This window comes from Macrobrachium rosenbergii, chromosome 44 (assembly GCF_040412425.1).
Source record: "Macrobrachium rosenbergii isolate ZJJX-2024 chromosome 44, ASM4041242v1, whole genome shotgun sequence".
NCBI lineage: Eukaryota > Metazoa > Arthropoda > Malacostraca > Decapoda > Palaemonidae > Macrobrachium > Macrobrachium rosenbergii.
This window is the reverse complement of record NC_089784.1, coordinates 39,523,897-39,546,344: the sequence shown is the minus strand read 5'-3', so window position 1 is coordinate 39,546,344 and position 22,448 is coordinate 39,523,897. Positions and strand designations below refer to the sequence as shown.

Genomic DNA, 22,448 nt, shown 5'->3' with positions numbered 1-22,448 from the left:
AATGACTTAAGTAAGTTAAACTTCATTTTAAGGTAGTTCCTTAAAATGAGTTATCCCATTGGCTTTCATTATATACCCTTTTGTATGAAGGTCAGGTACGGAATTTACTTTAGAAATTCCCCATCACTCATATATGGTGTTCATTATCTTCACAATTAAATAGAAATTAAAAAGGGAGCAGATAGGTTTGGATTTCCTTTTTAGATTCAATATTTAGATAACTTGGTGATTTCTGTCATTCTTCTGATTGGTGTGACAATATTGCTCACTATTTCAAGGAAAATTAATAAATTTATAAGCAAAGGATGGAAAGAAAATTCACGACAGGAAAAATGACTGGATGAACTAACAGATTACTTAATGAAAATCATTGTTATTAAAGGAGGAGAGCAACAAAGTAATAGTCTTTTTAAACAAATTTAATAGCCACTTTTCTTCACACTCACACAACAATAGATTCATTTCAAAGTAATAAAAATAAAGTTCTTATTGCAGTTTATCCTTCATTATTATTTCTATTCAGATATACAGTTATACAAACATTGATCAGGTAAATAATAATGATAACATAATAAGTGGAAAATAAAGCTTGTTCTCAAATTCCTATAGGATTAATTAAAGGAAAGACCGTACTGCAAAGTGCCACAAATGTTCTCGGAGGTGAATGCATTATGCTTGAGGGGCTTGATATGAATTGGAAGGAGAAGTCTTAGTCTGAGCAGCTGCAGCAGCTGCAGCAGCTGCATCCTCCTCAGCAGCGAAGGCGATCTGGTCGAGGACGAACTGAGGAATTGGGTGGGGGAATTCAGGAGCCACTGGAAGACTGTCTGACTGAGGCTGGTAGCCTTTTTCATCGGCCACATACGTCACATCAACGGCAGTCCCGTCGGGGGCAGTGTACCTGAGGTCACATACAAGAAATGAAGAAGAATCACGGTGCCTTTGTAACACTAAGATTGGTGACAAATATGAAGTTTTGAATGCAAGAAGTGACATCAAAAACATGGTATCTAAGTAACAAAAATCAGCAAGACAATGACAATTTAAAGTACAAGAACTGATGCCAAAAAGCATCTTGGTATCTCAGGAACACTTTATAAAATAAACAAGACAAATAATTTGAAATCTAAGAATTAACATAAACAACAAAAAAAAAGCGACAACAAAAGTACATTGAAATTTCAGCTGCAAGAATTAACACCAAAGGGAGAGTGATATTTGTAATATTTTCTAAAATATGCACAAATCGGCAATAGTAAATTCCATAACTGGCATCATAATATCTATTAAAAATATCAGTAGTTGAATAATGATTTTTAGATGCCTGTCTGTAAATTATTATGTGTAAAGGAAAGAAATGATTATCATTTTATTTCAATGAGTCTTAGGGACTTGAGCAAGTTAAACTTCGTTTTAAGGTATTTCCTCCTTAGTAAAAAGCTCAATAGAGCAAGACCTATCTGAAGTATTAAATAATACAGTTTGTCCTGATGTCCACACCTTTTTCTGTAAATTGTAATTTTTCCCGTAAAATGTCGTTATCTGCAAGTAATCGTTTCACCAGATCTGTTGGCAGCATTTGATATAGGTAATTTTCATTTTTTGATAAAAGAGGTTAAATTGGTTAGAAAACTTGAGAAAATCCTTGCCCTGTAGTGGCGCAGATACATTAGAAGTTGAGCTTATGGGTCAGTTCGCAAATGTTTGGGAAGCTATCTATCATCGTAAGAACGCTATCTGGCCAATAATCATCCAAAAATTGTTAGGCTAGCTATGCCACTATACGCAAGTTAGAAAAAAATAGTAAATTCCTGTTTTCTTATATGATTTTATACCGGAATCAATTACAAGCCTGAAAAGATCTCTTTCACAAAAAAAAAAAATAATTGCTATCAAGGTTAATGATTTTGACTGCAATATGAAAAATAACAGTATTTACATATATGCCTTCCAGTAAGGAAAATATATTTAATGTTCGTATGGTACCGCATTGCTGGTAAAGGCAAGATTGTTTTTACACTTGGTGAGTTTGAACAAAAACTACATTCGTTGAAATGGGCAAGAGAGTGTAAACAAAATGAATCTGAACTTGCTTTGATTTATTTATTTATTTATTTTTTTTTTGCTTGATCCATTAAATAGAAACAAAGAGAATTAGGATAATAATTCATACTTACTAGTAGTTGAAGTATTTTAGTCTTTACTGTGTTCTTACTAACAAGAGAAACAAAAAGAATTTAAGACTATACTTAGCTGCAGTATTTTTTCTTGTAAAGAGAAATAAAAGGAGGAGAGATTCACATTTACTGTGACTTGTCGTATTTTAGTTTTCACTCGACTTTTACTGTAAGATTAAATAAAAGAGGGGAGAAGGAGAGTGAATTCACGTGTACTGGGTTTGGTAATATTTTTAATATTCAGAAAGAAATAGAATGGGAAGAGAAACCCCACATTTATTTACAACCGTAATAATTTATTCTAGATTATTTTACAGAAATGAAGAGAGAGAGAGAGAGAGAGAGAGAGAGAGAGAGAGAGAGAGAGAGAGAGAGAGAGAGAGAGAGAGAGAGAGAGATTTCCTTCTTATGTGTAGCTTTGTTATTTTATTTTCAAATCACTTGTTACTGTAAAGAGACATAAGGGGGAGATACGTACTTACCAGGGAGATAGAAATACTTAGTGGCAGTTGTGGTAGTTTGTTCTTAGAAAATAAAGAAATAAAGAGAGCTGAGATTCATACTTACTTGTAACTTCCCGCCTGAACTACGGAGCCGTCTGCTCCTGTTGCGGATCCAGATCCAGAGACGATGATCCCATTGGCGCCCTCGAAGTCGAATTTGAAAGTTCCGTCTTCACTCTGAGTTCTCTCGTCCTTTACGATGGCCACTGGAGGTGGGGCCTCGACTTCGGCTTGTTTTGGGCTTGCGCCTGGCGCTGAGTACAGCTGAGAAGGGGTTGTACTTGGAGGAGGAGGAGGAGGAGGAGGAGGAGGAGGGGGGAGGAGGGGGAGGAGGAGGTGGTGATGTAGATGGAGGAGCATAGCCGTACTGTGGAGCAGCGATGGACAAAGTTGCAAATGCGGCGATGATGATCTGCCGGGAAACGAAATACTGAGTTTGTTTAGGTGCTTAGTGCATCTGACCAGCAGTCATTTTGTGAGGGCACAAAAGAGCTGGAATCACAATTATCAAAGAAGCGATTGTTTATACAAAGGTTCACTCCCAAGTCAATGGGAATCACTACTATCATCAAGGAGGGCATATGAGTGTGAACAATCCTCTTTGCTTACTATCTTCATCGTGGAGGTGATGATGGAAGACTGGTGGAGGAAGTGGATGGTGCATTCCTTTTAACAGTGCATTTTCCCAGTGGAATTCAGATCTTCTCCTCGGGGGAAAGGCATCTCATTCTTTCTCGCTTCACCCTTCATTTACTTTCTCATGAGCAGAACCATGTTTGGAGAGATCTAGGTGACCTCATCTTAATTCCACTTCGTATTCTAACAAATACAGATGTCCTTTTATTTTATCTGATTTAGTTAAGCAATTAAATCGAGCAAGGAGTTGAGTTTATGGAGTCTACCTAATGTCTCAACTCATAAGACATTTGGTAGATTCCTTATATAAGTTAAACTACTTGCGTGTTTTCACTGGTAAACTAAATCAGACTAAGAATATGAAGATAGGTGTCTGTTAACGCTTAAATTCAAATAGATTATGTCCCTGAATTGCAGGTGTATGGGTGTTGAGGTTCAGTTTGTCTTACTACACGCCTGGCTCAACCAGGCAAATTTCCACAAGCAAACTTCCTCTGAGTCTTGAGATTTTAGGTCACGATGAAGACAGTTTCATGGAAGCAAGCTTTCTCGCCTCTCATTGGAAATTATCATAAGATAATTTTCGATATTCAGTTTTTATGTTATCAAAACTGTTTCACGTACAATGAGTTATCACACTGACTTTCATTATCTACCCTTTTGTATGAAGGTCAGGTACGGAATTTACTTTGGAAATTCTCCATCACTCATATATGGTGTTCATTATCTTCACAATTAAATGGAAATTAAAAGGGAGCAGATAGGTTTGGATTTCCTTTTTAGATTCAATATTTAGATAATTTTGTAATTTCTGTCATTCTTTTGACTGGAGTGATAATATTGCTCAGTATTTCAAGGAAAATTAATAAATTTATAAGTGAAGGATGGAAAGAAAATTCACGTCACGAAAAATGACTGGAAGAACTAACAGATTACTTAATGAAAATCATTGTTATTAAAGGAGGAGAGCAACAAAGTAATAGTCTTTTTAAACAAATTTAATAGCCACTTTTCGTCACACTCACACAACAATAGATTAATTTCAAAGTAATAAAAATAAGGTTCTTATTGAAGTTTATCATTCATTATTATTTCTATTCAGATATACAGTTATTCAAACATTGATCAGGTAAATAATAATGATAATATAATAAGTGGAAAACAAAGCTTGTTCTCAAATTCCTATAGGAATAATTAAAGGAAAGACCGTACTGCAAAGTGCCACAAATGTTCTCGGAGGTGAATGCATTATGCTTGAGGGGCTTGATATGAATTGGAAGGAGAAGTCTTAGTCTGAGCAGCTGCAGCAGCTGCATCCTCCTCAGCAGCGAAGGCGATCTGGTCGAGGACGAACTGAGGAATTGGGTGGGGGAATTCAGGAGCCACTGGAAAACTGTCTGACTGAGGCTGGTAGCCTTTTTCATCGGCCACATACGTCATATCAACGGCAGTCCCGTCGGGGCCAGTGTATCTGAGGTCACATACAAGAAATGAAGAAGAAGCACGGTGCCTTTGTAACACTAAGATTGGTGACAAATATGAAGTTTTGAATGCAAGAATTAACATCAAAAACATGGTATCTAAGTATCACAAATCAGCAAGTCAATGACAATTTAAAATGCAAGAACTGATGCCAAAAAGCACCTTGTTATCTCAGGACCACTTTATAAAATAAACAAGACAAATAATTTGAAATCTAAGAATTAACATATACAACAACAAAAAAAGTGGCAACAAAAACACAACGAAATTTCAGCTGCAAGAATTAACATCAAAGGGAGCGTGATATTTGTAATATTTTCTAAAATATGCACCAAATCGGCAATAGTAAATTCCATAACTGGCATTATAATATCTTTTAAAAATATTATTAGTTAAATAACGATTTTTAGATAACTGTCGTTAAATTATTATGTGTAAAGGAAAGAAATGATTATCATTTTATTTCAATGAGTCTTAGGGACTTAGGTAAGTTAAACTTCGTTTTAAGGTAGTTCCTTCTTAGTAATAAGCTTAATAGAACAAGATCTATCTGAAGTATCGAGTGATACAGTTTGTGCTTATGTCCACACCTTTTTCTGTAAATTGTAATTTCCGTAAAGTGTCGTTATCTGCATATAGGAAATTTTCATTTTTTGATAAAAGAGGTTAAATTGGTTAGAAAACTTGAGAAAACCCTTGGCCTGCAGTGGCGCAGATTCATTAGAAGTTGGGCTTCTGGGTCAGTTTGCAAATATTTGGGAAGCTAACTATCATCGTGAGAACGCTATCTTGCCAATAATCATCCAAAAATTGTTAGGCACTGTACGCAACTTAGAAAAATGGAAAATTCCTGTTTTCTCATATTCATCAATTACAAGCCTGAAAAAAGATCTCTCTCATAAAAAAAATTGCTATCAAGGATAATGATTGTCACTGAAATATGAAAAATAACAGTATTTACATATATGTCTTCCAGTAAGGAAAATTTATATAATGTTCGTATTGTACCGCATTGCTGGTAAAGGCGAGATAGTTTTTACACTTGGTGAGTTTTAACAAAAACTACATTCGCTGAAATGGGCAAGAGAGTGTAAACAAAATGAATCTGAACTTGCTTTGATTTATTTATTTATTTATTTTTTTTTGCTTGATCCATTAAATAGAAACAAAGAGAATTAGGATAATAATTCATACTTACTTGTAGTTGAAGTATTTTAGTCTTTACTGTGTTCTTACTAACAAGAGAAACAAAAAGAATTTAAGACTATACTTAGCTGCAGTATTTTTTCTTGTAAAGAGAAATAAAAGGAGGGGAGATTCACATTTACTGTGACTTCTCATATTTTAGTCTTCACTCGACTTTTACTGTAAGATTAAATAAAAGAGGGGAGAAGGAGAGTGAATTCACGAGAACTGGTTTTGGTAATATTTTTAATGTTCAGAAAGAAATAGTGTGGGAAGAGAAAACCCACATTTATTTACAACTGTAATAATTTATTCTAGATTATGTTAGAGAGACAGAGAAAGATTTCCTTCTTATATGTAGCTTTGTTACTGTAAAGAGACATAAGGGGGAGATACATACTTACTAGGGAGATAGAAATACTTAGTGGCAGTTGTGGTAGTTTGTTCTTAGAAAATAAAGAAATAAAGAGAGCTGAGATTCATACTTACTTGTAACTTCCCGTCTGAACTACGGAGCCGTTTGTTCCTGTTGCGGATCCAGATCCAGAGACGATGATCCCATTGGCGCCCTCGAAGTCGAATTTGAAAGTTCCGTCTTCACTGAGTTCTCTCGTCCTTTACGATGGCCACTGGAGGTGGGGCCTCGACTTAGGCTTGTCTTTGGCTTGCGCCTGGCGCTGAGTACAGCTGAGAAGGGGTTGTACTTGGAGGAGGAGGAGGAGGAGGGGGAGGAGGAGGTGGTGATGCAGATGGAGGAGCATAACCGTACTGTGGAGCAGCGATGGACAAAGTTGCAAATGCGGCGATGATGATCTGCCGGGAAACGAAATACTGAGTTTGTTTAGGTGCTTAGTGCATCTGACCAGCAGTCATTTTGTGAGGGCACAAAAGAGCTGGAATCACAATTATCAAAGAAGCGATTGTTTATACAAAGGTTCACTCGCAAGTCAATGGGAATCACTGCTATCATCAAGGAGGGCATATGAGTGGGAACAATCCTCTTTGCTTACTATCTTCATCGTGGAGGTGATGATGGAAGACTGGTGGAGGAAGTGGATGGTGCATTCCTTTTAACAGTGCATTTTCCCAGTGGAATTCAGATCTTCTCCTCGGGGGAAAGGCATTTCACTCTTTCTTGTTTCACCCTTCATTTACTTTTCATGAGCAGAACCATGTTTGGAGAGATCTCGCTAATCTCAACTTAATTGCACTCCGTATTCTAACAAATACAGATATCCTTTTATTTTATCTGATTTAGTTAAGCAATTAAATCGAGCAAGGTGTTGAGTTTATGGAGTCTACCAAATGTCTCAACTCATAAAACATTCGGTAGATTCTTTACATAAGTTAAACTGCTTGTGTGTTTTCACTGGTAAACTAAATCAGACTAGGAATATGAATATAAGTGTCTGTTAACGCTTAAATTCAAATAGATTATGTCACTGAATTGCAGGTGTGTGGGTGTTGAGGTTCAGTTTGTCTTACTACACGCCTGGCTCAACAAGGCAAATTTCCACAAGAAAACTTCCTCTGAGTCTTGAGATTTAAGGCCACGATGAAGACAGTTTCATGGAAGCAAGCTTTCTCGCCTCTCATTGGAAAGTATCATAAGATAATTTTCGATATTCAGTTTTTTATGTTATCAAAACTGTTTTACGTACAATGAGTTATCATGCTGACTTTCATTATCTACCCATTTGTATGAAGGTCGGGTACGGAATTTACTTTGGAAATTCTCCATTACTCATATATGATGTTCATTATCTTCACAATTAAATGGAAATTAAAAAGGGAGCAGATAGGTTTGGATTTCCTTTTTAAATTCAACTTTTAGATAACTTGGTAATTTCTGTCATTCTTCTGATTGGAGTGATAATGTTGCTCACTATTTCAAGGAAAATTAATAAATTTATAGGTAAAGGATGGAAAGAAAATTCACGACAGGAAAAATGACTGGAAGAACTTACAGATTACTTAATGAAAATCATTGTTATTAAAGGAGGAGAGCAACAAAGTAATAGAGTTTTTTTAAACAAATTTAATAGCCACTTTCCGTCACACTCACACAACAATAGATTAATTTCAAAGTAATAAAAATAAAGTTCTTATTGAAGTTTATCATTCATTATTATTTCTATTCAGATATACAGTTATTCAAACATTGATCAGGTAAATAATAATGATAATATAATAAGTGGAAAACAAAGTTTGTTCTCAAATTCCTATAGGATAAATTAAAGGAAAGACCGTACTGCAAAGTGCCACAAATGTTCTCGGAGGTCAATGCATTATGCTTGAGGGGCTTGATATAAACTGGAAGGAGAAGTCTTAGTCTGAGCAGCTGCAGCAGCTGCATCCTCCTCAGCAGCGAAGGCGATCTGGTCGAGGACGAACTGAGGAATTGGGTGGGGGAATTCAGGAGCCACTGGAAGACTGTCTGACTGAGGCTGGTAGCCTTTTTCATCGGCCACATACGTCATATCAACGGCAGTCCCGTCGGGGGCTGTGTATCTGAGGTCACATACAAGAAATGAAGAAGAATCAAGGTGCCTTTGTAACACTAAGATTGGTGACAAATATGAAGTTTTGAATGCAAACATTAACATCAAAAACATGTTATCTAAGAATCAAAAATCATCAAGTCAATGACAATTTAAAATGCAAGAACTAATGCCAAAAGGCACCTTGGTATGTCAGGAACACTTTATAAAATAAACAAGACAAATAATTTGAAATCTAAGAATTTACATAATCAACAAAAAAAAGTGACAACAAAAACACATTGAAATTTCAGCTGCAAGAATTAACATCAAAGGGAGTGTGATATTTGTAATATTTTCTAAAATATGCACCAAATCGGCAATAGTAAATTCCATAAGTGGCATCATGACATCTTTTAAAATATCAGTAGTTAAATAACGATTTTTAGATACCTGTCTGTAAATTATTATGTAAAGGAAAGAAATGATTATCATTTCATTTCAGAAAGTCTTAGGGACTTAAGTAAGTTAAACTTCGATTTAAGGTAGTTCCTTAAAATGAGTTATCCCATTGGCTTTCATTATCTGCCCTTGTGTATGAAGGTCAGGTAGGGAATTATCTTTAGAAATTCTCCATCACTCATATATAGTGTTCATTATCTTCACAATTAAATAGAAATTAAAAAGGGAGCAGATAGGTTTGGATTTCCTTTTTAGATTCAATATTTAGATAACTTGGTAATTTCTGCAATTCTTCTGATTGGAGTAATAATATTGCTCACTATTTCAAGGAAAATTAATAAATTTATAAGTGAAGGATGGAAAGAAAATTCACGACAGGAAAAATGACTGGAATGAACTCACAGATTACTTAATAAAGATCATTGTTATTAAAGGAGGAGAGCAACAAAGTAATAGTCTTTTTAAACAAATTTAATAGCCACTTTTCGTCACACTCACACAACAATAGATTAATTTCAAAGTAATAAAAATAAAGTTCTTATTGAAGTTTATCATTCATTATTATTTTTATTCAGATATACAGTTATTCAAACATTGATCAGGTAAATAATAATGATAATATAATAAGTGGAAAACAAAGCTTGTTCTCAAATTCCTATAAGATTAATTAAAGGAAAGACCGTACTGCAAAGTGCCACAAATGTTCTCGGAGGTCAATGCATTATGCTTGAGGGGCTTGATATGAATTGGAAGGAGAAGTCTTAGTCTGAGCAGCTGCAGCAGTTGCAGCAGCTGCATCCTCCTCAGCAGCGAAGGCGATCTGGTCGAGGACGAACTGAGGAATTGGGTGGGGGAATTCAGGAGCCACTGGAAGACTGTCTGACTGAGGCTGGTAGCCTTTTTCATCGGCCACATACGTCACATCAACGGCAGTCCCGTCGGGGGCAGTGTACCTGAGGTCACATACAAGAAATGAAGAGGAAGCACGGTGCCTTTGTAACACTAAGATTGGTGACAAATATGAAGTTTTGAATGCAAGAATTAACATAAAAAACATGGTATCTAAGTATCACAAATCAGCAAGTCAATGACAATTTAAAATGCAAGAACTGATGCCAAAAAGCACCTTGGTATCTCAGGAACACTTTATAAAATAAACAAGACAAATCCTTTGAAATCTAAGAATTAACATAAACAACAACAAAAAGTGACAACAAAAACACATTGAAATTTCAGCTGCAAGAATTAACACCAAAGGGAGAGTGATATTTGTAATCTTTTCTAAAATATGCACCAAATCGGCAATAGTAAATTCCATAACTGACGTCATAATATCTTTTAAAAATATCAGTAGTTGAATAATGATTTTTAGATGCCTGTCTGTAAATTATTATGTGTAAAGGAAAGAAATGATTATCATTTTATTTCAATGAGTCTTAGGGACTTAAGTAAGTTAAACTTCGTTTTAAGGTAGTTCCTTCTTAGTAAAAAGCTCAATAGAGTAAGATCTATCTGAAGTATTAAATGATACAGCTTGTCCTGATGTCCACACCTTTTTCTGTAAATTGTAAGATTTCCCGTAAAATGTCGTTATCTGCAAGTAATCGTTTCACCAGATCTGTTGGCAGCATTTGATATAAGAAATTTTCATTTTTTGATAAAAGAGGTTAAACTGGTTAGAAAACTTGAGAAAATCCTTGGCCTGTAGTGGCGCAGATACATTAGAAGTTGAGCCTATGGGTCAGTTCGCAAATCTTTGGGAAGCTATCTATCATCGTAAGAACGCTATCTGGCCAATAATCATCCAAAAATTGTTAGGCTAGCTATGCCACTATACGCAAGTTAGAAAAATAGTAAATTCCTGTTTTCTTATATGATTTTATACCGGAATCAATTACAAGCCTGAAAAAAATCTCTTTCACAAAAAAAGAAAAAATAATTGCTATCAAGGTTAATGATTGTGACTGCAATATGAAAAATAACTGTATTTACATATATTTCTTCCAGTAAGGAAAATTTATATAATGTTCGTATTGTACCGCATTGCTGGTAAAGGCGAGATAGTTTTTACACTTGGTGAGTTTTAACAAAAACTACATTCGTTGAAATGGGCAAGAGAGTGTAAACCAAATGAATCTGAACTTGCTTTGATTTATTTATTTTTCGCTGGATCCATTAATAGAAAGAAAGAGAATTAGGATAATAATTCATACTTGCTTGTAGTTGAAGTATTTTAGTCTTTACTGTGTTCTTACTAACAAGAGAAACAAAAAGAATTTAAGACTATACTTAGCTGCAGTATTTTTTCTTGTAAAGAGAAATAAAAGGAGGGGAGATTCACATTTACTGTGACTTGTCATATTTTAGTCTTCACTCGACTTTTACTGTAAGATTAAATTAAAGAGGGGAGAAGGAGAGTGAATTCACGTGAACTGGTTTTGGTGATATTTTTAATATTCAGAAAGAAATAGAATGGGAAGAGAAAACCCACATTTATTTGCAACTGTAACTATTTATTTTAGAATATGTTAGAGAGAGAGAGAGAGAGAGAGAGAGAGAGAGAGAGAGAGAGAGAGATTTCCTTCTTATATGTAGCTTTGTTACTGTAAAGATACATAAGGGGGAGATACATACTTACTAGGAAGATGGAAATACTTACTGGCAGCTGTGGTAGTTTGTTCTTAGAAAATAAAGAAATAAAGAGAGCTGAGATTCATACTTACTTGTAACTTCCCGTCTGAACTACGGAGCCGTTTGCTCCTGTTGCGGATCCAGATCCAGAGACGATGATCCCATTGGCGCCCTCGAAGTCGAATTTGAAAGTTCCGTCTTCACTCTGAGTTCTCTCGTCCTTTACGATGGCCACTGGAGGTGGGGCCTCGGCTTGTTTTGGGCTTGCGCCTGGCGCTGCGTACAGCTGAGAAGGGGTTGTACTTGGAGGAGGGGAGGAGGAGGAGGAGGAGGAGGGGAGGAGGGGGAGGAGGAGGAGGTGGTGATGTAGGAGGAGCATAGCCGTACTGTGGAGCAGCGATGGACAAAGTTGCAAATGCGGCGATGATGATCTGCCGGGAAACGAAATACTGAGTTTGTTTAGGTGCTTAGTGCATCTGACCAGCAGTCATTTTGTGAGGGCACAAAAGTGCTGGAATCACAATCATCAAAGAAGCGATTGGTTATGCAAAGGTTCACTCCCAAGTCAATGGGAATCACTACTATCATCAAGGAGGGCATATGAGTGGGAACAATCCTCTTTGCTTACTATCTTCATCGTGGAGGTGATGATGGAAGACTGGTGGAGGAAGTGGATGGTGCATTCCTTTTAACAGTGCATTTTCCCAGTGGAATTCAGATCTTCTCCTCGGGGGAAAGGCATCTCACTCTTTCTCGCTTCACCCTTCATTTACTTTCTCATGAGCAGAACCATGTTTGGAGAGATCCAGGTGACCTCAACTTAATTACGTTTAATATTCTAGCTGTGTATCTTGTGGTTCTAAGAAGCAACTGTCCTTAAAGCTCACTCTAGTTATGCAGTTACTTTCAGAAAACCACATCTTGATCTGATGCATTCCGTGGAATGGAATGCATTCCTGGTGCATCGATATTATTCGTAATGTATGTTTTGAGGTTGTTATGATGAAGTGATGAACATTTTTATACTGACTCTATTTTCCACTCGGTATGTTCTTCATTAAATAGTTTTTCCGCAAGACATATAGTTGCTCTTAGTATTTTCTGAACGCATACTTTTATCGTGATATAATTTTCCTAAAATATATTATAAATGCTCTGTGAGTTACATTAAGACATAACGTTGTTGTCTTTTTCGTTTTTTTAAATCATATACTTCTTATTCTCTTTTATTTTTACAGTCTTCTTTTATCATTATAATATAGACTGCTTTTACGACCCAGACTCACACTTTCTTCGTTCACAATTTCTTTTAATAGCATTGAAACTCACGAAACAAATTTCATATAATAATGGGATACACAGTCTGAAAATATTCCATTGGACATGGAGAAATCAAAATCTTGAAAATAAGATATATATATATAAATTTATATATATGTAGTATATATATATATATATATATATATATATATATATATATATATATATATATATATATACACAGTCTGAAAATATTCCTTTGGACATGGAGAGATCAAAATATTCTTGACATAATATCAAAATATTGATATATAATATATATATATATATATATATATATATATATATATATATATATATATATATATATATATATATATATATATATATATATAGGGTGCGGCATAAGTGACGCCTTTTTTAATTTTATATCCTATAATGCATATTTTCCTTATTATTTTCTTTAATTAATTTGCTAAATCTTCATTTTTTCAGATATTTTATACAACCATGAGATTAACAAAGGAACAGAGAGTAAAAGCAATTCAGTTGTACTATCAAAACAATAAAAATGGTGCTGAAACCTTTAAGTTAAATGGACATATCAATCGCCATAATTGTGTGTATTGGAGCAATGATAATCCTCATGTCATCTTGGAAAGGGATATTCATTTATCAGGAGTAACAGTTTGGGCCGCCATTTCTTGCATGGGATTAATAGGGCCGATATTCTTCGAAAGTACTGTGAATCAAGATAATTATTTGCATATGCTACAAACGGAATTTTGGCCAAGAGTTGAAAATCTAAATGATATTTATTTTCAACAGTATGGAGCACCTCCCCATTATGGGATAAGAGTTAGAGAATGGTTAAATGAACATTTTGAAGGTAGATGGATAGGACGAAGAGGACCAATTGAATGGCCATCACGTTCTCCAGACCTGACACCACCGGACTTTTTTTGTGGAGTGTATTGAAAGATCAGGTTTACAATCTTAAGCCGAAAACAATTCCAGAATTAAAGAATGCAATTTCAGATAAATTTCATGAAATTACCATTGAAGTGTGTCAAAAAGTTTGTAAAAGTGTTGCTGGTAGAGTTCAGAATTGCATTGAACATGAAGGGGAACATTTTGAACATCTCAAATAAATTACTAAATTCTAAAACCTTATATCTTTTGTAACTTTTATTTTTTTTCTTAAATTTGGTTTGATTTCATTTGTACTGAACATTATTAAACCGAATAAGCATTATATTAATTTTGTTAATATATTATATTAATCTATTAACCTGTGGCAATACATTCATGTTAAAAAAATGAAGGATAATCAAAAAGGCTTCAATTTTGTTCCACTTAAACAAAGGGCGTTACTTATGCCGCACCCTGTATGTATATATATATATATATATATATATATATATATATACACATATATATATATATATATATATATATATATATATATATATATATATAATAGATGTATATATTATTGCCAAGATTTTGATTTCTCCATGTCCAAAGGAATATTTTCAGATTGTGTATCCCATTATTATATGAAATTTGTTTCGTGGGTCGTAAAAGCAGTCTGTGTTATAATGATAAAAGGAGTAAGCGAAGGGGATTGTTCCCACTCGAGTATGTGTATTAACTGAAGCCAGAGGAAAAGCTTGGAAAAGAATCAACAGAGTGCCAAGTACTTTCGTGTATTTAACGCATCTTCGGGGCACAAAGTGATACAGAGAATAAAACAAGTTAGCGAGAAAGCTCTCACAAAAGTAAAAAGAGAAAAAAAAATGTATTATTAGGCCATTGCAAACAGAAACAATGTTCGTCCAGATTACTCAACTATTTAACACACAAAGAAGTCAAAAGAAGTAGAGGAACTGTCTAATGGCTGTATTATATACAGAAATGAATGATAACAAGCTGACAACTTGTCGACCAGTTTATGAAACAACTGAATTCATAAGTATGAATAATAATAATAATAATAATAATAATAATAATAATAATAATAATAATAATAATTTATGAATTCAATAGTTTTATAAACTGCTCGACAAGTAGTCAGCTTGTTATCATTCATTTCTGTGTACAATGCGGCCATTAGGCAATTCCTTTGTAGTTGAGTAACCTGGACGAACGTTGTTTCTGTTTGTAATGGCCTAATTAAACATTTTTATTTCCCACTTTACTTTTGTGAGAGCTTTCTTGCTCACTTGTATCACATTGTTCGCCGAAGATGTGTTAATACACGAAATTACTTGGCAATCTTCTTCAAGCATTTCTTGTGGCTTCAGCTAATAAACTTTATAAATCAAATATATATATATATATATATATATATTACTAAAAGGACCTTATTTAATCGAGTTTTTATTCAAAAAGTTACAAGCTTTCTTGGACAAACAGTCCACATTATTTGAATGAGGTCCTTTTAGTAATTCTACTAATGCACAGAAAATTGTGTATGTGATATATATATATATATATATATATATATATATATATATATATATATATATATATATATATATATATATATATATATATATATATATATATATATATATATATATATATATATATATATATCTGACTCACATCTGGGTTGAACCCAGGTCTTTCAATTGAAAAGCAAGGTCACTACCAACCAGGCCACACAAGTCATAAAAATAGTTGAAACCTAAGTATCACTGTACCTAAGGCTTTGCGTGTGTTCCCCAACTTCCCGACTCAGCAGTGACCCAGTTGACAGCATTCATTCGGGAAGTTGGGGAAAACATGTTGGTATGTGAAGCAGTTAGCCAGCCCTGGTAAAGCCTTAGGTATAGTGATACTTAGGTTCCAACTTCTTTTATGACTTGTATGGCTTCGCTGGCAGCTGCCTCACTTTTCAACTGAAAATCTTAGGTTTGACCCTGATGTGAGTCAGAAATTTATTTCTGTTCCACACCTGATTGTGAGTTGATTATATATATATATATATATATATATATATATATATATATATATATGTATGTATGTATATATACAGTATATATATATACATATATATAGATAGACTGATAGATAGATAGATATATTATGTATATGTGTTTGGAATCACTGAAAACGTGATATATACTTATATATATATATATATATATATATATATATATATATATATATATATATATATATATATATATATATATATATATATATATATATATATATATATATATATATATATATATATATATATATATATATATATATATATGGGCAGATTAACAAGGATTAATATAACACTGGGTGCAAATCCTGAACGTTTCGCATCCAGTTTTTCAATGCATCTTGACGATGTCTTAAAACTCTGAAGGAGAACTGGTCATGATTTAAACCAGGAGTGTCATTTTTTATTTATATATATATATATATATGTGTGTGTGTGTACATATATATATATATATATATATATATATATATATATATATATATATATATATATATATATATATATATATATATATATATATATATACATATATATATATATATATATATATATATATATATATATATATATATATATATGTATATATACACTGTATATATAATAAAATACTCCTTTCCTCATTTGTGACAGTAAAGTCAAAAGTGTTAGTTTTCCAGTTGTCTGTTAGTTTTTTTTTTTTTTTTAGATGAATTTGTTGTCCTACGCATTGCTGTACAGAGGTTGAAGAGTTTGCGTGCCGTCGCTCGTCTGAAATTTCCTGGTGGTTACCCTCCCAACCACTGACCATTCCACCAATGTTGCATAAGTTTCCAGCTCGGACGACAATCAGTTCACAAAAACTATCACTGCTGTAAATATAATATAATATATATATATATATATATATATATATATATATATATATATATATATATATATATATATATATATATATATATATATATATATACATATATATATATATATATATATATATATATATATATATATATATATATATATATATATATATATATATATATATATATATATACAGGGTGTTTCAAAATTAGAGCCCCCTTTACAGTATAAATTAAAATTAATATGGACAAAAACAAAAGTAATTCAGAACAGGTATTTATTTAAGTTTCTCTCTGAGTATTTAATATTTTGTGTGTCCTCCATCTGCCTGTACCACAGCCTGCATTCTTGAGGGGTATGATTTCTGCAAATCGCAAAAAAGCTGAGACTCAAACTCCATTTCCCTGAGCACATCGGTCACCTCTCTTCGCAGGTTGTCAAGGCTTGGTATACCATCATAGTTCACTGTGTGTGTTTCAACATGATCCACTAAGATACTACTAATGTTTTCACACACATTAAGGTCAGGGGAGCTACCTGGAAATTTACTTGACAAGAAGAAATCAATACCACAGTTTCGAAGCATCTCCTGTGTCTGAAGAGCCTTGAAACATAGTGCCTTATCATGCAAAAATGTGACTTCTACAACAGATAACACATTTTCGGGATCTTTGAGGAAAGGAAATACTTCACCAGTAAGCACAGTTTCTCTGAAGTATTCGCCATTCCTTGACTCATTTTTCTTTGATGATCCACATTAACCATTTGGCTGTGAAACAGAGAAAAATTCCCAAACTTCAGGAAATTTCACAACTTGGCGATAGCGCACGTCATCGCAGATATTGTCCAACTTTGCAGCCCAAATGATGTCATTTTTATGATTTGGCTTCATGACTGTTTAAATGAAGAATTCATCTGATGCGGCAACATGGAGAAAGTCAGCTTCATCCCAGTCTTTAAGAAATGAACCACAAAACCATGCACGGTCTTCTCTCTGTTGCTGAGTGATGCTGGGCTTGCTGATAACATGAAATGGCTTGATACCAGATTTTTTCAACTCACGATATACAGCACTACAACTTCTCTCCTTTCCCCTTTTTATTTCTAGTTCAAGCGCCAATTTATGTAAAGACTTTCTTGGTCTACCTACTGCCTCAGCTATGATGTCTTTTGACTCCCGAGAAAGGACTTCAGGCCTTCCAAGATTCTCACTCTTTTCACGATGACAGTCATTTAGATTTTTGTTCCAGTTTCTTTTAACAAAGGATTCATCTCTTTTCTTATATTTAACTATCCAGGAACGTGAAACGATAGATGCGCCAGCATCCTTGGCCTCTGTGAAAGTTATAGCCCTGATTCGGTCAATCCATCTGATTTCCTCCAAGTTGTTAGCTATGGCTGTATCTAACTCCATCACTCAGTCTGTGGAGGGGGGGCTCTAATTTCGAAACACCTGGTGTATATATATATATATATATATATATATATATATATATATATATATATATATATATATATATATATATATATATATATATATATATATATATATATATATATATATATATATATATATATATATATATATATATATATATATATATATATGTATATATATATATATACACACCAGGTGTTTCTGAACTAGAGCCGCCCCTCCACAGAACAAATGGAAAGTTATGAAGTTTTCTGCTATAGCCTATCTCCAAGTACATTATTTTAATATATATATGTGTATGTGTCTGTGTGTGCTTACTGGTGGAGTATTTCCTTTCCTCAAAGATCCTGAAAATGTGTTATCTGTTGAAGAAGTCACATTTTTGCATGAAAAGGCACCATGCTTCAAGGCTCTTCAGACACAGGAGCTGCTCCGAAACAGTGGTATCAAATTCTTCTCGTCAAATGAATTTCCAGGTAGCTCCCCTGACCTTAATGTGTGTGAAAACATTGGTAGTATCTTAAAGGATCGTGTTGAAGCACGCACAGTGAACTATGATGGTATACCAAGCCTCGACAACCTGTCTGCGAAGAGAGGTGACCGAAGAGCTCAGGGAAATGGAGTTTGAGTCTCAGCTTTTTTGCGATTTGCTGAAATCATATCCCTCAAGAATGCAGACTGTGGTACAGGCAGATGGAAGCCACACAAAATATTAAATTCTCAGAGAGAAACTTAAATAAATACCTGTTCTGAATTACTTTTGTTTTTGTCCATATCAATTTCAGTTTATGCTGTAGAGGGGGAGGGCCTCTAATTTCAAACACCCTGTATGTATGTATATATATATATATATATATATATATATATATATATATATATATATATATATATATATATATATATATATATATATATTATATATATATAATGAGTAAAGATAAACGTCCTTTAATATCAATTCGCTCTACACTCGGATATAATATATTTTCATATATGTTACCGAAGAGGAATTTTTAGTTGATAATAAGTTCGTCGTCCCGTGGGCACGGGATGACGAACCCATTATCAACTAAAAAGTTCTTGTCCGTCGCTGGTAACATATAACTGAAAATATATTATTTCTGAGGTAGAGCGAATTGGATATTAAAGGACGTTTGTAGCTTACTGATTGTATATGAATCACGGTGATGTGATAAAAAGTCATATATATATATATATATATATATATATATATATATATATATATATATATATATATATATATATATATATATATACATATATATATATATATATATATATATATATATATATATATATATATATATATATATATATATATATATATATATATATATATATATATATATGAACATATATACATTTCATATATATTACTCACTTCTATTCTGTATATACGAGTATGTATTTGTAATAGCCGTAATGACTTTTTATTCTTCATACTGTTGGATACTAGCTTGAGAAATATGAGAAGTTAAGAAGTGTTTGCGACCATAATAAGTATATGTACACACACACACAAATATATATATATATATATATATATATATATATATATATATATATATATATATATATATATATATATATATATATATACATATATATAAAATGAGTTGATCGACCATGTAGTCTGTAAAGTAACAGTTTCTAAATGATTTATTTACCTAATTTGTTTCTTTATGTAATTTTTTTGGCTCAAAAGGCACCAGTCCTAATTTCTTTTTATTTTGAAGAATCTAAAAGTTAACAATATGGGTACTGTACTATGATTAATGTTATGACTACAATGTTAAGAACAAATTATATTATGGAATGGTTTCAGGAGACCACCAGGTTACCAGAAAGACTGGTGCCTTCTTGAAACTGAAAAGTAGAAAAAAGTGAAGTGGAAGAAGTTGGACAGTTTTTTGAGACAGAGTGGAATAAAAAGTAAAAGTCGGAAAGCAATACTGCTGTGATTTGTGATACACTCCAAAGAACCCATAACGCCGTTTTAGGACAATGAGAGCTGCAGTGATCTTGTACGTGCTTCATTTGCCGATTAAAGATTGTGGAACATTTGAATGCACTTGCTCAGAGGCATCCTCTACGTATGCAAACAAGTGCGCTTTCTGTCGCATCTTACCAAATTCTGATGAGTATGTGTGTGTGTGTGTGTGTGTTTTCTGTGCATGCATGTACTTTATAGACATTTTCGGTTATTACCATTGATAGTAGACTACCCAATGAATTGTCCAGCGTTGCAGCTCAACGTGAATACCACCACATCAGGCACGCTAAACTAATTGTTAGATCACGCTCAACTAATTGTTAGATCCTCTGTTGGCATAAACGTTGCAGTAGTTGTCAACAAGACAGTTAGGTGTGGCGGGCAGCTTCATATCAAAAGACAGTGAAACGCGGAAGAGCAGTGCATCCCGGACCCAGCCCTTTTAAGGGGAAAAAATATGTCATTTGAATAGAATATTTTATCTTCAGTTCTCAAGTGGGCGTGATCTTGAATCCAATGGATGTAATGTACAATAATTACGAACGGGAAGCATTACCCACATCATTACTGGAAACAATCATCTTCCGTCTGACTTCAGTGTACAGTATTTATGGTGTTTGTCATCTCCCCTTACGCACGCCAATTTTCAAATCATTATTCTATGTGAAATAATGATTCAGTGTCATCTTGAGGGGTGGAGAATGTATCACTTGTTTAATTATTTATATTATATATATATATATATATATATATATATATATATATATATATATATATATATATATATATATATATATATACAATAATCATCACGTGGTTCTGGCTCAATCATTGGATCAGAAGCATTTGATGTATGTACGCAGATGTAACACCTGTTTCGTCTTTATATCTGGGACATCTTCAAGAGAACAGTTACTTTATATGTGTGATAGAGTGTCAGTACAAAAGAACATGACATCTAATTTTGTAAAATCCATTAACACCTGAGATATCTATATATATATATATATATATATATATATATATATATATATATATATATATATATATATATATATATATATATATATATATATATATATATACATATATAGATATATATATATATATATATATATATATATATATATATGTGTATATGTGTGTGTGTATATGAATATATATATATATATATATATATATATATATATATATATATATATATATATATATATATATATATATATATATATATATATATATATATATATATATATATATATATATATATATATATATATATTACTTAGGACTGCTTTATTCTTCAGTATGATGATGACTTTCGTTAAGTACTGGCGGCAGTACTTTAACATGGTTTCCCATTTATGCCTGAAGTTTCTTGACATCTGTGACTGATGTCGACTTAAAGTCTGGAAATTGTGATTAACCTTTCTTTAGCATTGTTCCAGCGTTACCACGAGCTATGATTGTTAGTATCAGAAGTTATTTATCGTATTTTACAAGTACCATCGTCCATATTCAGTCAAATTTAAAAATTCTGCGACACACTCCTGTATATGACCCAAGCGCCCTCTCTTCACAGTGAAAGTAATATCTAGTGGGCGTTGGATAACTTGAGAATTGACTGCACTCATTACTGCCCTCTCACTTCTAAGGTAAAGGTCACATCGCTCCATCATTACAAGACTGTCGTAACTCAAAAATTTGAAGTTTTGAGTTACATAGCTCATAAGATTGCCCATTTAATTCTGCGTCTTTTGGTAATAAAGTCGTAAGTCTAAGTGCATTTTTGGCCGAGAGATGGCGCTGGGAAGATTTTAAGTCTAATTCAAAATCTCGGTGCAGTTATAGGACTTTGAAACTTTATAACGCTTCTCCTGAAAAATCAAGATTTTGGAGTTACGACAGTCTTGTAATGATGGAGCGACATATATTCAAAATGAAGTGAGTGTAGTATGTGCTAGCACCTGCAAAATAGCTTTTCACGTAAGGCAAGCAAGTGTACTTGACTAAATGCCGGATTTCTATGAAGTGCCTGGATAGCAGTGATAGAACATTTGAAAAGAATATTAATATCTATATGAATGGCATTTGATGACGATGGCTTTCCATAATTCAATATACTTTTCAGAGAGTGACAGTTTTTAAGAACTTGATATCATTATGAATATTACATAGGTTTTATATCATTGTCTGAGGTTCCATATTAAAGTTAAAAGCAGCACACCAGTTGCTGAGACATTATCAGTGGTTTGAGTCATTTATCAGGTCTGTTCCGCTAAATGAAACAAATGATTGAATTTTATTAACTCATATGTTTGTCGGTATTCAAC

The 22,448-nt window shown here is 33.2% G+C and overlaps 1 protein-coding gene and 1 pseudogene across 1 annotated transcript; both read right to left on the bottom strand.

Annotated features, from left to right (window-relative positions):
* Positions 1–401: 401 nt before the first annotated feature.
* LOC136829182 (endocuticle structural glycoprotein SgAbd-1-like) lies at positions 402–3,386 on the bottom strand (annotated as a pseudogene).
* A 5,994-nt stretch (positions 3,387–9,380) lies between these two features.
* LOC136829541 (cuticle protein AMP1B-like) lies at positions 9,381–12,299 on the bottom strand. Its single transcript, XM_067088380.1, has 3 exons — positions 12,185–12,299; positions 11,649–11,987; positions 9,381–9,878 (listed from the first exon to the last, which is right to left on the bottom strand). The coding sequence occupies exons 2-3, from the start codon at positions 11,933–11,935 to the stop codon at positions 9,647–9,649; spliced, it is 519 nt and encodes a 172-aa protein (XP_066944481.1). The 5' UTR covers positions 11,936–11,987; positions 12,185–12,299; the 3' UTR covers positions 9,381–9,646.
* Positions 12,300–22,448: the final 10,149 nt, after the last annotated feature.

What these genes read in the sequence shown, in the direction of transcription:
- LOC136829541 (XM_067088380.1), bottom strand. Translation starts at nt 11,935, where the DNA reads ATGCTCCTCCTACATCACCACCTCCTCCTCCTCCCCCTCCTCCCCTCC. An exon ending in GTTCAGACGGGAAGTTACAA is followed by an intron (nt 9,879 to 11,648) that starts GTAAGTATGAAT and finishes ATGTGACCTCAG; the next exon opens with GTACACTGCCCCCGACGGGA.